At 40.3% G+C, this 17,042-nt stretch overlaps 1 protein-coding gene across 2 annotated transcripts in view; it reads right to left on the reverse strand.

The window, feature by feature from the left end:
• Positions 1-17,042, reverse strand: part of lrrk1 (leucine-rich repeat kinase 1) — a 148,275-nt gene that overhangs the window by 71,232 nt on the left and 60,001 nt on the right. For both annotated transcript variants that reach the window (XM_017699556.2, XM_017699557.2), the window contains 9 exons: positions 15,702-15,814; positions 15,458-15,528; positions 11,991-12,120; positions 11,372-11,484; positions 10,260-10,474; positions 4,348-4,512; positions 1,979-2,151; positions 1,767-1,887; positions 115-271 (listed from right to left, as the gene is read on the reverse strand). In XM_017699556.2, the coding sequence (XP_017555045.2) occupies positions 115-271; positions 1,767-1,887; positions 1,979-2,151; positions 4,348-4,512; positions 10,260-10,474; positions 11,372-11,484; positions 11,991-12,120; positions 15,458-15,528; positions 15,702-15,814 (1,258 nt within the window). The remainder of the gene's footprint in view (positions 1-114; positions 272-1,766; positions 1,888-1,978; positions 2,152-4,347; positions 4,513-10,259; positions 10,475-11,371; positions 11,485-11,990; positions 12,121-15,457; positions 15,529-15,701; positions 15,815-17,042) is intronic.

Genomic DNA, 17,042 nt, shown 5'->3' on the forward strand with positions numbered 1-17,042 from the left:
AGAGGACTCATTTGCATATTGCAGTGGTCTGTGATTGCAAAGGCCAACATCACATAACAAACAAAACCATATATTGCTTTGGACTGTAATAAGTCTGTTATAAGCATGCATTACCAGTCTGTAGGTCCTCGTAGTCTTTGATATCGCTGCCAGGACTCTCAATGATCTGCTCCAGCTCCAGGTCGGTCAAATACTGAACCTCATCCACTGCATCTCTCCTCTGACGCTCTGCCAGCACCGCCTCCTGCAGCATCAGGTAGCTTTTGGGGATCTATATACACACACAGACGTAGACACAGTAGACATGTTTTTGATAGTATATAAAATATCTAATTACTCTGGACTTATTAAAAGGATGTGTCTGTAAAGTTTAGTTAAAATTCAAAGATGTAACATTACAAAAATTACAGAGCAGATGTGCAGCTGTAAAGCCTGAAATAATAGAAATTGTAGAATTCTTTTAATAAAGAAAAGTATCTGGACGACTCTTCTATGACTGAATTCAGCTACTTTAAGGTGTGTCCACTGACGACATACACAGCTTGTATAGTCCCAATAGAACCGAAAACTCTGGAGCAGCTGCACTATAGTGAGATCATTAGTGCAACAGTGATGATACACTACCATTCAAAACTTTGAAATTACTGGTCACATTAAGAACTGCAGTTATTTTATTCATTAATAACTACCCTGATACACTCCTTTTTCCAGTGAAACACTAATTACAAGTTATTTTCAGATATTTTATTCAACATTTTAAGTCTGTGGAGCAGTGGAGCTGTCTTCTCTTGAGTGATGCAGCTCCATCCAGTGCTTTTGGGATGAGCTGAAGTGCCGTTTGTGATCTAAAACTAATTGTAAACTTCTGATTAATACCCTCGATGCCTGCAAACATTATTACATACATATCACTATTATCAGAAGAAAACCTCTGACATCTCCAAAACCTTTCAGGAAAACAACAACAACAACAAAAAAAAAAAAACATTTGGGACTCTCATCATGTGTTGGTCCACTCATCATTAAATCGTACCACTATGCTAAGGGTAAATGTGCTAAATTGACAAAAATGGAGATAAGGTGTTTGTGCAACAGCGATGAGACACTACCGCTCAAAACTTTGGAATCACCTGTTACATTAAGAACTGCTGTTATTTGATTCAGTAATAACGACCCTAAATACTCTGAGCTGGTCAACAGAAGGTATTTTCAGATGTTTTATTTAATACTTCAAGTGACACTGGCTTTATTTTAATGTAAAGTGGTTCTGATCAATATAAAAATGTTGAGTCCAACTTTTGAGTGGTAGACATAAGAACATAGTTCTGTTGGTTGGTTAGTGTAGTGGTTAACACCTCTGCCTTCTATGCTGTAGACTGGGGATCAATCCCCCACCAGGGCAAGCACCCTACACTATACCAATGAGAGTCCTTGGGCAAGACTCCTAACACCACCTTGGCCTACATGTGTAAAATGATCAAATTGTAAGTCGCTCTGGATAAGAGCGGCAGCCAAATTCCGTAAATGTAAATATAGTAGACATATACTGTAAGACGTGGTCAAATTACAAAGTAAAATCAATGTGAAAATATTAATAAATAGGAGCGAAACATTAAAACACATGCTTTACTGGGAACAAACTTAAATATTGCATGTTTCTACAAATTTCAGTTCACTGTTTCTATTTATTTGCTGGGTTTTGAAAAAAAGTCTATTCCTTAATATGTTCCTATTTAAAAGTTCACTGAGTTTGAGGCAGAACCTACCAGTCTTCCCACCAGTCTGTGGCAGCTGGCTGGGTTACTGATGTCCTTCATGGAGCAGGCCACCTGATACAACAGCCTCCTGAGACCGTCCATGCCTTCCAATGACTTACACGACACCTCACTGTCAGACACACACACACACAGTAAACCTTTTCAGCCCAGTTCAAATAAATGCCTGTGGTCTATCATGCTGGTGAGATGCTGATACTGACTGCAGGTGCTTCCAGGTGATGTCGGGGTAGCCGCTGGCTCTGGCACCCGAGGGTGTCCTGCAGAGTGCCAGGATGTAGGCCCTTAGTGTGGCGATCCGTTCCGTGCGGAACTTAGTGTCAATGAGGTCCAGATGAGTCCCAACCACCACCACCGCGGAGTTAGGGGCACGTGCCTGTCAGACAAAAAAAAAAAATAAACACGCAAATAAACGTTGGCATAACTCTGAAATGCCCCACTAAAGCTTTCCAAACTCTTCAAAACATGTTTTCTTTAGCTTCTTCAAAGCTGTAGCTTCCAGGTGCAGAGACATTATGGCATGTCATTATCCCAATTAACAGAACTACAACGGTTTGTTCTACAGACCGTCTGCTCTGCTTCTCATGCTGAAAACGTGCTGCACTAAACTTTCACATGAACAATTTATATTACATTAAGACTCCAATATCTCACATTTCACGTATATTTTAAGGTCCATTTACAATTTTTACCAGAAGCATGAATCTCTGAGCTGACGGATTTGGGCTAATCCATTTGATTCTTTGGTTTACATTTCAATTCAAAACAGTTTTCAATTCAATTCAGTCTTTTTTGTGAAGCAAGAACGATTCAAATACACTGAACAGCGATTCCATCTGCTGATTCATTTCAGCAATTCAAAAACCTTTAAGAACTATTGTAGTGAACTAAAAGCACTGAAATAATTCAATAAACTAAAAGACTTTCCTTAATATATCTCAAGATTAAAACTGGCATGGCCAGACAATGGCTTTTAACCTAAGAGCCATGAGGTCATTTGTGGGGGTTGTGGTGAGTTTGTCAGGAAACGGGACTTATATTTTGGATATTTCTGCCAGTTTTTTGTTTTTCTTTTTCGGAATAAGTCTCTGTATATAAAGGACACACATTAGGGAGGCAAAGTACACAGTTTAGCTGTTTATTGACTTCAAGTTCAGTTTAGCCTACACGCTGCATATTTTGCCAAAAAAAAAGAGCTTAGTTTAGCTCTTTGCAGCAGCTCCTGCTTTATTCTACACTGTAATCTACAATATCATGCTGTCTAAGCAAAAGCAGAGTGACAGTTAACTTGTGAATGCTGCCTGACTCACTCTTAAACTGCTATTTACCAAAGTCTACGGAGAATATCCCATGTATTTGTTTAAATATTACATGTATTTATTTAAATATAACATGCATTTGTTTGCACAAGTTTGTTTTGCTAATAAGAAAAATTAGGAACACATTATTTGGATGGTCCACTGCAGATGCTTTGTAGCCATTTCCCTTTTACGATTAATTCCTTTTCATCAAGAAGAATTATAAACGATGCATAAGAAAACAAATGAATCATTACACCACAAGTACAGTTCCAAAAACATTATTTCTACAAGATCATTGTCCAACTCTTCCTTATGCCTTGAAATGAAAGGCTGAAAGACTCCTTATAACGTCAGCATGAATGGGCAGAGCTAAATTGCTGTAGACGATGCATGTAAATGTGTTGCTTTTGAAGACATCAGGAAAAAACGATTTCGAAGCTGACCGTTTTTGGACACTACAGCCCGGGATTTTAATACTTTAACAAAAACTTTGGTGACACTTTATTTTGAGGGTCCTCTCAACGGGCTCGCCGTAACAGGTCAGGTTAGGATTAGGTTTTGGATTGAGGTTAAATTTAGGTGAGGGTTAGGATTAGGGCCTGGGTGATGGTCAGGATTAGGGCCTGGGTGAGGGTTAGGACTAGGTGTTGGGTTGAAGTTAAGGTAAGGGTTAGGATTAGGGCCAGGGTGAGGGTTAGGATTAGGGACTGGGTGGGGGTTAGGACTAGGTGTTGGGTTGAAGTTAAGGTAAGGGTTAGGATTAGGGCCAGGGTGAGGGTTAGGATTAGGACCAGGGTGAGGGTCAGGATTAGGGCCAGGGTGAGGGTTAGGACTAGGTGTTGGGTTGAAGTTAAGGTAAGGGTTAGGATTAGGGCCAGGGTGAGGGTTAGGATTAGGGCCTGGGTGCGGGTTAGGACTAGGTGTTGGGTTGAAGTTAAGGTAAGGGTTAGGATTAGGGCAAGGGTGAGGGTTAGGATTAGGACCAGGGTGAGGGTCAGGATTAGGGCCTGGGTGAGGGTTAGGACTAGGTGTTGGGTTGAAGTTAAGGTAAGGGTTAGGATTAGGGCCAGGGTGAGGGTTAGGATTAGGGCCTGGGTGCGGGTTAGGACTAGGTGTTGAGTTGAAGTTAAGGTAAGGGTTAGGATTAGGGCCAGGGTGAGGGTTAGGATTAGGGCCAGGGTGAGGTCACTTTAACTCTATTTGGTCTTTCGCACACACTGCAATCAAGCAAATTCAATACAGCTCTGTTTTTCACTGCAGTCTTTTCTGACCTCTATGTTGAGCAGCCAGGACTGTAGGTTGGCTACAGCCTCTTCTCCCAGCGCCAGGTTCCAGATGACCACATACAAAGCCTTATCCGTGAAGAAACACTGGTTTACAGTGGACATGCTGGCCGGACCTCCAATGTCCCACACGTTGAAGGACACAGACTCGACCTGTTGGCATCAGAGTGAGAACTGCTGTTAGAGCATCACAACTTGCAGTATTTTCTTCAGAGGTGGACAGTATGGTCAAAAAATTACAATGATACTCTACATTACACAATATCTATCATGATATTTAGGTTATTGGTCCAAGAAACTGAAAATGGAAACATTAATATATTTACACAAGGCACATTTTCAGCCACTCTTTTTTGCTGTACTGAATTGAAATTTATTAAATCAAGAAATCACTGTTTTTCTGAATTTTGCACATTGTTACATGCTATTATAATTCAATGTCTGCAAAAATAAAGCACTTTAAGGGGAATTCCACTGATCTTGCAAAGTTTTGCACAATTCTGTTCTTGCATTATAAACAAAGTCATTCAGAGTGACAATCTCAAATGGTTCATTGTAGAGAAACTTACAGACTCAGATTTATTTACAGTGGTGATGATAAGAACCAGGGGTCGCCATGACTACAGCACAAATATAGCCATTTTACTTACTATCCAAACCAACAAGTGAACCTACATGTGCCTTCTGGGTGTTTATATGGAATGTAGATGAAGGTAAAATAGTGGAAAATCAGAAAAAATAAGTTTCCTTTGGAGATGAGTTTGCCTTACAATGCGCTATAAAAGGGTCTCTGCCATGAATGGATTAAAATAAATGGATCAACAAGACATTTTAGGGCAAAACTTCATCATCAAACAAAAACAAACAATGTCTCAGGGACCAACCAGTGGATTCACAACCATTTGATGGAATAACCTTCTGTGAGGGAGCTTTCAGAGGTTCACAACTGGTTCCTATCACCACCAACATGAACAATAGTGACTCTGTAAGTTTCTCTAGAACTCATTTCACACCAAACCGCTCTGAATGACTTTTTTTTTTTTACATCTTAACCATTTAACTATGTAGAAATCTTGAAATTTTGTGTTCCCCTTTAAGACAGAATAAAATAACATTATAGCCTACAGTCTGACATCCAATTAGCGTATTGCTACACCGCTTATATAGCTACTATATATTGCTTGTTGTTATTTACAGGCTGCCTATGAAAGTGTTTTTATGATGCATGCAGTAGTTCAGTGTTCCAGGAGTACTGATGATAATCATAACCATGATAATCATATATCCCCACATCACTTCTCTTTCCTTGCAGTAAAATGATGCAGAAACCCTCAACACAGTTAGGCAGTAAGGTGAAGAAAAAGGCAGGGTGAAGATGTATGTTTATTTTGGTTCTAAAAGAGATTCATTTAAGGTTCGATATTTATGAGATGAGCACTGTTTACAGGAGAGTCTGATTTCCAGCAAACAGGAGGTTCAGCAGCTGCTGCCAGTTTGGACTCAAAGACACAGTCTTTCTTTCAAGCTAAACTGTAACTCATCATGTTACGTAATTTGGAAGCTGGGGGAGAAAGCCTAAAGACGCATTCTCCCAGCTAACACTCAGCGCACTGTGGGGAACACATGGGCACAGTTTTCTGGGAAAATGGCAGACCTCCCTATTGAAGATCAGCAAATCTATTTAAATGTAAGTGACACTATTAAAGCCAAGATGATGAGTAAATGGCAGAAAGGCAGAGGTAGGATTAGTTAATCACAGCTGGCTAGGCTGGAGGGGCGAAACAGAGATGGTCTCTGGGGTTGGTGTGTGTGTCATTGTATATTTTCAAGATAAAAATGTAGTCTGTAGTAAAAGCAAAGCAAGGAAGATGGGGCTAAGCTCGTACACTTTCAAAGCAGAAATAAATAAATAAGTGTATAATATATATACACTTATATAGTGTATAATACATATACAAAAGTGTATTTTATATATATATATATATATATATATATATATATAGTATACAGTGTGTGTCCATTGGAGAGATGGAGCCGCCGTGACCACTCCCTACACAGGTGCAAGCTGCTCCCTTGATTTAGCACAGCTGTGCCTAACGAGGAGAGGAGCTTGGATACCTTTAAAACGAGCTCTCTCTGGTGAGTAGAGAGAGGACGCTGGCCTCAAGGCCAAAGGCACGCCAGAGAGACAGAGAAGTGAAGGGACTCTTTGCACGCGAAGCTAAGTAAGCCATCGAGGAGTTACGTTTCGGGTATGTTTTTGTTTAGATGTGTAAATAAAGCACATTTGTTCACTCGAGCTGGTGTTTGTGTGTGTGTCTGAGCTTTTGTTGGGTTTCCCGGTCTGTGTGCGTCGGCCCCTCCCTGCATATGTATGTATGTATATACATACACATGCACACATACATACATATGCACTACTAAATAGACAAAATGTTGTTCCACATTCCTTCCTAATTATTAAGTACAGGTGTTTCAGCCACACCCACTGCCAACAGGTAGACAAAATAAAGCACACAGCCCTGCAGTCTCCATAGACAGACACTGGCAATAGAATGGGTTAGCACTGATGAGCTCAGTGACTTCAAACATGACACTGTCATAGGATGCCACCTCTGCCACAGGACAGCTTGTGAAAGTTCTGTCCTGCTAGATCTGCTCCTGGTCAACTGTAAGTGCTATTATTGTGAAATGGAAGCATCTAGAAGCAACAACAGTTTAGCCACAAAGCAGTAAATCACACAAACTCACAGAGTGGGGCTGCTTAGTGCTGAAGCACACAGAATCTATCCTCTGTTGATTCACTAATGAGTTTGAAATTACCTCTGGAAGCAACATCGGCAAAAGAACTGCGTATTAGGAGCTTCACACAGTGGGTTTCCATGGCTGAGCAGCTGCACACAAGTCTATGATCAAAATGTACAATTCCAAGCGTCTGGGGGGTGGCGCAAAGCACACCACCACTGGACTCTGGAGCAGTGGAAAGTATTCTGTGGAGCGACGAATTACACTTCTCTATCTGGCAGTCGGAATGACAAGTCTGGGTTTGAAAAAATACCAGGAAATGTTACCTGCCTGACTGCACTGTGCCAACTGTAAAGTTTGGTGGAGGAGGGATGATGCTATGGGGTTGTTTTTCAGGGGTTGGTCTAGACCCATTAGTTCCAGCAAAGGGAAATCCTAATGCTTCAGCAGGCCAAGACATTTTGGACAATTATTTGCTTCCAGCTTTGTGTGAACAAGTTGGGGAAGAACCTTTTCTTGCACCAAGCAAGGCCCATAAAGGTATGATTGGGTGAGTGTGGTGAAGAAGAACTTGACTGGGCCACACAGAGCCCTATCTCAACCCCAACAAACACCTTTGGGATGAAGTAGAATGGAGATTCAGCCCTGGCTGAAACCCGAAAGTGGGTATCCTGAAAAGAATGGAAGCCGTGATAAAGGTAAAGACTAACACAGTGAATACTGAAAAATTGATAGTACATTTAGTTGTAGAAGCATCTGTGCAAATTGGTTCTGCTTTTTTCATGACACCAAAAAAAAGAATGATGCACCTAATGACCTTTTTGAGTGGAAAGTAAATAAATATAAAGGGGTCTTTTTTGGCATTTTGATTTTCATAATTTCAAAATACATGGGATATGTACATGACTCTTGATTGGTAAAAAACAAACCATATTTTCTGGATGGGAATTTGTACTAATTCTAGAAAGGCTCGACTGAGTAATAAACCAAACATTCTCTCATTTTTGGGGAGTGGGAAGGGCCATTTGGATAAGTCAGTCAGTCTATGACTCAGGGCCCTTTGAGAGGAAGCTGAATAGACTCATACCGGGAAACTGAGACCACCGCTAGTGTAGGGGCCAGAGGTCAACTGCAACAGTGGCAAATACTGCTGCCATTCATTTCAATGACTTGTAGTCAACAGCAGGTCTAACAGCTTTGCTTTTGCAACCGAGTGAAAAGATGATAGCAAAACAGTATTTCTGCTGCGTCACCTTTTAAAACCGCAGTAAATACAGAGAGACAGTAAACACAGAGTGAGCCCTCCCACTGAAAATGAAGGATTTCTGACAGGCTCCTAAACTGAAGGAGCTTTGACTTTTCATGTTTATTTGCAGAAGATTGAGAGCGTTCAGAAACTGTGGTAAAGCAAATGTAAAGAGACTCTACTGTGGATTATATTTCACTTCCTCTACAGCAGCAGAAGAAATAAGAATGAAATTAAAGTTTCATGCTATGCAATAAAACCCCAGCTGAGACCACAAGTCTATTAGTACAGAATGCAAATACGTAATAAACTTCGTAAAAAAACGTTTAATTAAACAAGTGGGCGTCTCTCCAACCGCAGGCGCTTTTAGATCCTAGATATACAGTATGTTCACATTTTTAGCTTAATACAGAAAATATCTTATCATTCGCATATAAAATTGCTTGATTCATGACACATATTCTGGGTTAAAATGCCACTTTTTTACTGTGACCTAAATTTTACTGTGACTAAAATTCACAAAATTAAGATGCTGAATAACTTTTCAGTTAAAACTGTATTGTATAAAAGTCAACACTTACTTGAATAAACACTATTGCTGATCAGTTATTTAGGTCACTTTTTTAATAAATATGTCTATCCCACATTTCTACATCCTTGTCGCAACACTGACCAAGTGACCTACAGTGAAGTTTGTTCCAAGTTTCTTAACAAAAGTGCAGGAAACCTCATTTAGGTGGTCCTGGATTCAGACAAAAGCAAAGTGAATATTATTCTATTGTGTCAAGCTTGGCATCGTAACAACAGAAGCCTTTACTGTTCTATATAAAACCGTCTGCTTTCATGATGTAAAGTTTAATCGTGCTTCTTTATTAAGAACCCTTGAAGAACCATCTTTTTTTTTAAGAGTGTAGACTTCTAAGGTGGAATATACTTTGAATATTTCACCAGCAGTGCTAGTATTGCTAATAAGCAGTGAAAGCTAATAGGTATTAGGTAGCTTATGCCAAACAGCCCCCTTAACTTTTCCACAGTGCCATGCAAGTTATGTTTTGTGGGGAACTATTCTTAAACAAAATACAGTTTAATACCAATGAAAGCAAGCAGACATCAGTGTATCTGCATTTGAATGTCCAAAAAAATTGAATATACATAATTTTCTTATTACTCCAGACAGAGTGAATCACGCAAGACATGTTTGGTTTCCAAATTTTGCCTATTCAGTTTTTAAGTGAAGCCACGAGACTAACATAATAGGTGATTTTGGGTACTAAAGCTGTGTCCCAATTCAGGGGTTGGGTCATTAGAGGCTGCATTTAAAGGCAGACTGCACCACAGCAGCGTGAGTAGACTGTCCCATTCTGAAGGCTCCTTCACATGAAGCCGAGAAACATGTTCTTCTTTTCCGTGGCAAGGAAGGATCCAACAGGTGGATCCTTCACTAGCCAACATATCCCGAGGTTCACTGCATGCTGGCAAGAATTAGAACATGATGGAATCAGCAGAGAAGCGAACGGCGGCAGAGGAGACACTTTAAATGTAAGGAATGGGTTTAAACGGAGTCGAATAGCTGACAATGTGGTCTAAAGCAAAACTTATGCTAACGTTTTGCCTTGTTTTATGGAGCAAAGAGCAGACAGAGAGGCTTCCATTACTGTTGTTAGCAACAGCGGCCTCGAAGCTCCAGCGCTGAACTAACTTTAGACTTCAAACATGTTTTAACTAAGCACGACTTGGGGTGAAGGGGGAAAACTGTGTGACTTTGATTTTTCATGGAATCTTCCCTTTAGGAGTTTTAAGAATATATAAATGGAAATGGACAATGGCTACTCTGTCTTTTCTCTGGTCATATGAGCTGCTCATTGCCATACATGAATTCTGAAGCGTGAGTATTTGTGTGGGTTCTTACGCCGGTTTTGACCCCGCTGGGCCGCTCCAGCTCCCAGGTGGATGTGCGAACGCTGCGCTCTGAGGACAGGAATGAAGAGGATTTTCCGGTCTGAAGGCCCTCCAGCAGAGCGCTCTTGCCCTGCCGCGGTGGCCCCACCACCATCAGCTTCAGCAGCCTGCACGCCTCCGCCCGCCGCAGCTCGGCACGCAGAAACGCCAACACTGCTGCCGGCCCTGACACACACACGCAGGAGAGAGGGTCAGCACAAACAGACACATACAGAATGGACTCGGGCTATAGTAACAGCACAATCAGAGCACAGCAAAAACAAAACAACACATGTTTTAATTTGTAAATAAAAAAACCAAAAATTTTGATGAAAACAAAGTCAATTAGTTTGATATGATGGTTTGATATGAAAGAGAAACTTACAAAGTTTAATGAGAAAGTTCGCCAACAGAATTACAGTTATAAATTCTCCACCTGACATTGTTTTATGATAAACATCTACATCTACTAAGCATCTACAGTGGACCATCAAAATATAAGGTTACCAAAAATGCGTGAAGAAGATGTATGTGGGTTTGCTGGTCATAAGAACCCATTGGCTATAAGAACCCATTTTACATCAAACTACTCCTGATAACATGATTCACATAGCAACAAATGAATTATGCAGAATTTTTTAAAACATTGGTGAAATTCCAAATTAAAGTCTATATACAGCACTTCATCAGCTCCAGCTCCTGACTGACACACTGCCACTGACAACATACACTAGCCTTCAGGGTGTGTTGAGATTGAGTTAATCTAACAGATGTAGGGATGTAGGTCAGTGTGTGCGTGTGTGTGTGTGTGTGTGTGTGTGTGTGTGTGTGTGTGTGTGTGTGTGTGCGCAGTAGATGCGTGCATGTGTGAGAAACAAATTGTACCAAAACCTTGTGTGCCTGTTGCACTTTGTTTGTAAAACACTACACATATTCAAACGAATTCACTATTGTGTCCAGCTCCAGCCTGGACTGCAACTCGACAACTGAAGAATTTAATATTTGAACACTGAATGGGAAAAATATGAAAACAAATCTGAGCTAATATGATCACTGAAAGGAGATGTATAGTTGGTGTTGTACCATCCTTGCGGACGTCTGCAGGGACGTTGGTGATGTTCAGCTCCTCGATGTCCAGCTGCCAGAGGTTGGAGAGCTGGCCAAGCTCAGCAGGAAGATCTTGGATGCCTGGATTACTGGAGAAAGCAAAACAAACGAGGTTGAAAAAAAAAAAAATAGTACCACCTAGAATGTTTAAAGTTTCTAACTAAAAATGGAATTTACAGGTCATTAATAAGCATCTCTTTCACATCATTGCAATTCAAGAGCCCCAACTACAAAGAAAAAGTAACATATTTACCTGATTTAAATATTGATATCATTTTCCCATTGAAAAAAGTACATAAGCACATAAAAGTACACAATTTCACTAGAAAAAAAAAGTTTCACAACTTCAAAATGTCTACATGATTAAATAGCTAGGATGTAAACGAAGCCATTCAGAGTGGTTTGGTGTGAAATGCTCCATTCTAGAGAAGCTATGATCATTTCATATGATCATTTTAGCAAAGCAAATACAAAAACATAATGTAAACAAAACCTTATACTACATTCTCGATCACCTTTTAAACTGCGGTGAGTGATCGCTCTGCTCTACACCTACAAAAATCTCCCACAGTTCCACACTGCAACTATAACTCACTTGGACAGATAGAGTTCGGAGAGGTTTTTGAGGGCGCAAACGGACAGAGGCACACACTCCAGCTGGTTGTCGTTCAGGAAGAGCACTTCCAGTGAATCCCGCAAGATTTCAGGAAACTGGATGGGACAGGCTGCCAGGAGAGCACAGGAGAGTTAGCATAACCGCACGCTCTGCAGCAGCAGACTGATCCACAGCCATAGAAGGGCATGGCAGAGAAGCTGTGGTATTGAATGGAAGGAAAGAATACTTCTCCCGTGACTGAGCTGCCTAAAGCTAACATTAGTGCCTGAAGTGAAGACGGTGGAAACTTGAAATTTGGTGTCGAAGGCTGTTGCTAATGCTATACTTTCAGGCAAACGTGGCTTTGTTTAAGTACTAGCCTAAAACAGAGGTCAAATCACGTCTGATTACTGCATCCCATGACTCACGGCCATGATCCTAAAGCTGCGTCCGAAATTGCGCCCTTGTACTGTGAGCGTCGGGCCAAAACAGTAAGCCAGAAAGATTAAGACGTGTGTACCACAGTGTTTATCATGAAGAAGATGAAAACCTCCCAGATGCTGAACTACAGCTGGTCACAATGTGAACAGTGCAAACACTGGAGACAGATTCCACGGCTTCTGAGGTAGCCAGTCAACCTTGAACGCAGACGCAGTTAAAGAGGTTTTAAAAAGGGGGGAATATCTTAATGACAGAACATATGATCAATTTTGGACCACTTCTACTGATCCATTCATCATGAAACGTTCACACAATATAAAGGTCAGCTGGCCTTATGAGATTTTGATACAACTGCAATGATATGTTTTGTCGACATAATGCTAGATGCTCACAGAACATTTACTATTAAAAGAGCATGCTTGCTAAAGCAGGGGTCGGCAACATGAGGGTCTTTTACTGCCCTGTTGCAGCTTCAGAGCAGAATTAGACTTTTAGGTAAAAAATAATCCTCCTCTGCAGAATAAAGCTCTGCTGATCGTTCTAACACTAGAGTTATTGTGGAACTGCCCATTCACTCTTTAGCCCTGAAGATCGGCAGATAGTCGGGTGGTCTCCATAGCAACACAGACAACAGTCTCATCTGTTTAAGATGAACATCAATCATTTTGAGATGAATGGACTTATTTGCATATATAATCACTGCAGTTGGTTTCCTCATAGGTTTAATCTGCAACGAGAAAATGTCAAACACTAAAAAGTCAAAAGCTGAAGTCATTTTCTCGTTGCAGATGCCGGAGATGTAAGAAAAGCGGCTATAGTTGAGCTAAAGCTTAAAGCAGAGCAAAGTAAGTCTGTGTTTTCATTTATATTTTTATCCAATGCTAGTATATTAGCACATACTGAGACATATTTACAGCCTCCTGAGGCGGTTTTATCTTTTGTTGAACCGATGAAATGACTCTTCTTAACATTTGGGTTGCCGACTCCTGTTCTGTTAATTTTTAGAAATCTACAACGGCCTTTAATTATGTTTCTGGTACTAAAAAAAGGTGTTTGAAAGCTAGAAAACAGCCCCATAGCAGCTTGTCAAATGCTCCTTTCACCTTCAGTATATATCCAGTTTGGCCAGTGTAGATGGCTTAGCATGTTTTCAGATCATTTTATTTTAATAAGCTGACAAAGTAGAATAGTATGTACAACTGTTGAAGGTGTGTGTCGTATACACGTTTATAATCTTGATGCTTGACCTTGATCTGAATTTCAATGGTAAGTTGTATACCTATCACAGTTGCCTTGACAACCTCAGTTACTGTATAGTCCCAAGCTTCACTGCAGATTCATTGCCATAGCATATTATTATATCCCACTCCACTTTCATCATAAAGCTGTAATTACAGTGCTACAGTATTATGCCATGTTTTGACTCACATACTGAAAATAGGCTGACATTGATTGTAGCTGTGTCATGTTGAGGCAACAGTCAATCTATCTACACGTACACTAGATTTTGTAGATTATGTTTCCTGATGTTTTGGGATTTTTTGGGTAGATCTGAACAGTCTCTGCTTCCGTAATAACTCCTTTTGTCCTTAAAATGTAACTAAACTTACTGTACACTGCATGACATAAGTTTTGGACCAATAGAAATGCTCCAAATTTACTTATATGAGTAAAACTGAAAATAAAGAAAGTTTATGCCCTCTCCTGTAAAGTTTCTAAATTGGAGGTACTTGTGTTTCTTTGGACAGTGACGATATAAAAGTCAACATCATTATTATTATTATTATTATTATTATTATTGTCAGCATTGTGAGTAACACTGCAAAGTAAAAAGCTGTTTCTCCTGTGTTATATAGTAGCGTAATGCATTACAGTTTAAATTCTAAATTATAATGGGGCAGTCATGGGCTGGAACCAGCCTCATGACCAGAAAGTCGCCAGTTCGATTCCCAGAGCCGACAGCACATGACTAAGTTGTCCTTGAGCAAGACACCTAACCCCCAACTGCTCCCCGGGCGCTGCGGATTGGGCTGCCCACTGCTCCGGGCAAGTGTGTGTGTGCTCACTAGAGTGTGGTGTTTCACTTCACGGATGGGTTAAATGCGGAGGTGAAATTTCCCCGTTGTGGGACTAATAAGAGTCTCTTAATCTTAATCACTTAATTATGTTACAGGTACTGCCTTAATAAGAACTGTATTGCTTGCATTGCTCAAAGTTGTATGCAAAAGTTTGGGCACCCCTGTTTGAAGTAACAATGATTACACATCCTCTACATTTGAATACACAACTACTGTGTATTTTCTTAATTTAACCAATTGTGAAAAAAACAAACATAAAATGTGGCCTGTGCAAACATTGTGGGACATATGTTATGTCTTTCTTTTTCCAATATGTGGAATTTCCAAGTTTCAAGTATGAGCAGAAATTCAAGTGCGTCTTCTGTAGAGGGCGTCCTACTTCACTCAGGAAATCAACAAAACACACAGTTTACAATTTGACCAGTGGTGCTCAAACTTTTGCATACAACTGCACGTCTCTAAGAGACCAACATTAATCACGCACAGTGTGTTTAAACTGTAAATGTCCTCTATATATAGATGAACACTGCACATAACTTGGGTGTGCATGTTTATTCAGAAAGATTTTATCTTGATGCAGCTATTTGTAAAATAGTTCTACTCACCAATTCCAAACAGTATCAGCAGTTTATAATTTTAATTAAGAATAGCTGGCAGTTCGGGAGGAACATGTTTTTGAAACGATGTCTATTTTAAATGACGTGTGACTATTTCTTTATAAGTAAAACACAGAGAGAAACTCTAGATGTCATGAGTGACCAGATCACTTTTTCACAGAAGTAATGAGTAAAAGAATCCTATTACAGTGCGAGAGAACCAATTATTATTATATTTTGATATATTTTGTTTTTATTCTCACATGCTGAATCTACTCTGATCTGCCCGAACGGAAATCTGTTAGAATTAAATGGAGCAATTTTTTTGTGCAAGATTTGGAAAGCACCATACCTGCTTCTGGGTCTCTGCGATGCCATGTGGTTAAAAAGGCGAGTTTTCTGGTCTTGGTGTTTTCCTCCGTCCTGAAACCAACAGCGTTTAAAGGCATAACTTCAGAGTCAGATCATAAGAAATGGAGGGTCACTGCACAGCAGGCAGGCTTATTATGATGATGCAGAAGTGGTCAGGATTAATGGAGTGGATATCAGTGGTTAGGGTGCGGAGATGTATTTGTTTTTGTGCGTGTGTGACCTACTTCCCCAGCTGGTTCCTGGACAGGTCTAGCGTTCGGAGTTGAGAGCATTTCCATTTGTTGGGCGCAGGCAGAGTCGTGATTCGATTGCCGCACAGCTTCAGGGAGATGAGGGCCTGGAGCAAACGCACACATACATGCACACTAATGAGTCTGCTTGGGACTGCTTTAACCTGGACGTATGGCCTTTTTTCTCCCATTAAATCAGAAGAAGTGTCTTGTACAGTGTCTGTATCTGCAGATTATTCTGCACACCCACACAGAAGAACAGGCCCGCAGCACAGGCTCCACACCTCCACACTGTAAAAATACTCACAAACGGCACATAGAACAGCCCACACTCACTAGACACTTCAATAGAGAAATCTACCTTGTATCTACACTTATGGTTAATTTTATCAGGTGCAATTACCACATATAGGAGCCCTAGGACGTATTTGGTATATTTAGGCATTAGTGAATGATAGCAGTTTCATAAAATGGTTAATATGAGGTCCAAGAAAAATTGATCGTGGCCTCTTTGTGTGAAAGAAGCCTGGAGAAAAACTCCAACCAGATAACATTAACGTCAAAGTCCAGGGCTGTTTTTCTTACAATGCCCTCGCTGGGCTTGTGTTCATGATGAACTCAGAACTGTATGAAGGCATTTTAGAAACTGTTCAAACAATGATGATCTGAAACCCATCAGCCACATTTTAAAAGAATCCTTTACAGTTTTACAGTTTTAAAATTGTTGGTGTGAAAGAAAATCCTGCTTGGTTTGACATTTCATCCCCGTTTCATCTGGTCATTTCATCTAACTTGCACCTGAATTGAAGCCTGATATGATTTTAACCACATGCATCTACTCCTCATAATCAAATGTGTCTCTGAAATTAGACTGAAATCCAGTTGCTATCTGTAACTGTAGAACTACAAAGTGCACCTATATGGCAGGCCCAGTGAGTGTACACAGGTTCTACACTGAAAGCATCGGTTCTGCTAAAGACCTGATGTATGTACTTTCATTGGGTTGACATCATTAAGTCTGATTTTGCTCAGCCAGCAACAAATCCAACCTGAGAGCGGGTAAATGTTTGGCATTTAGAGCGGGAATGTTCTTACCTCTTCAGTTCAAAGAGCTCATGCGTTAAATTGCATTTGGGATGTTGGATTATTACGCCTTCCCCTAAAAGACTTTCTCTCTCTCAGAAATACAAAATCCTCTTTGCCTTTCGCTCAAAAGTTATAAGACTGTCAGTGCAGCAAAGGAAAAATCCAAAACAAAAGTTCTTGTCCTAGTGTTGTTATCCGGGTGATCATTTCACCCAAACCATGTTAAACCACCTAATCGAAGTGTGATAA

Source organism: Pygocentrus nattereri, chromosome 15 (assembly GCF_015220715.1).
Source record: "Pygocentrus nattereri isolate fPygNat1 chromosome 15, fPygNat1.pri, whole genome shotgun sequence".
Taxonomy (NCBI): domain Eukaryota; kingdom Metazoa; phylum Chordata; class Actinopteri; order Characiformes; family Serrasalmidae; genus Pygocentrus; species Pygocentrus nattereri.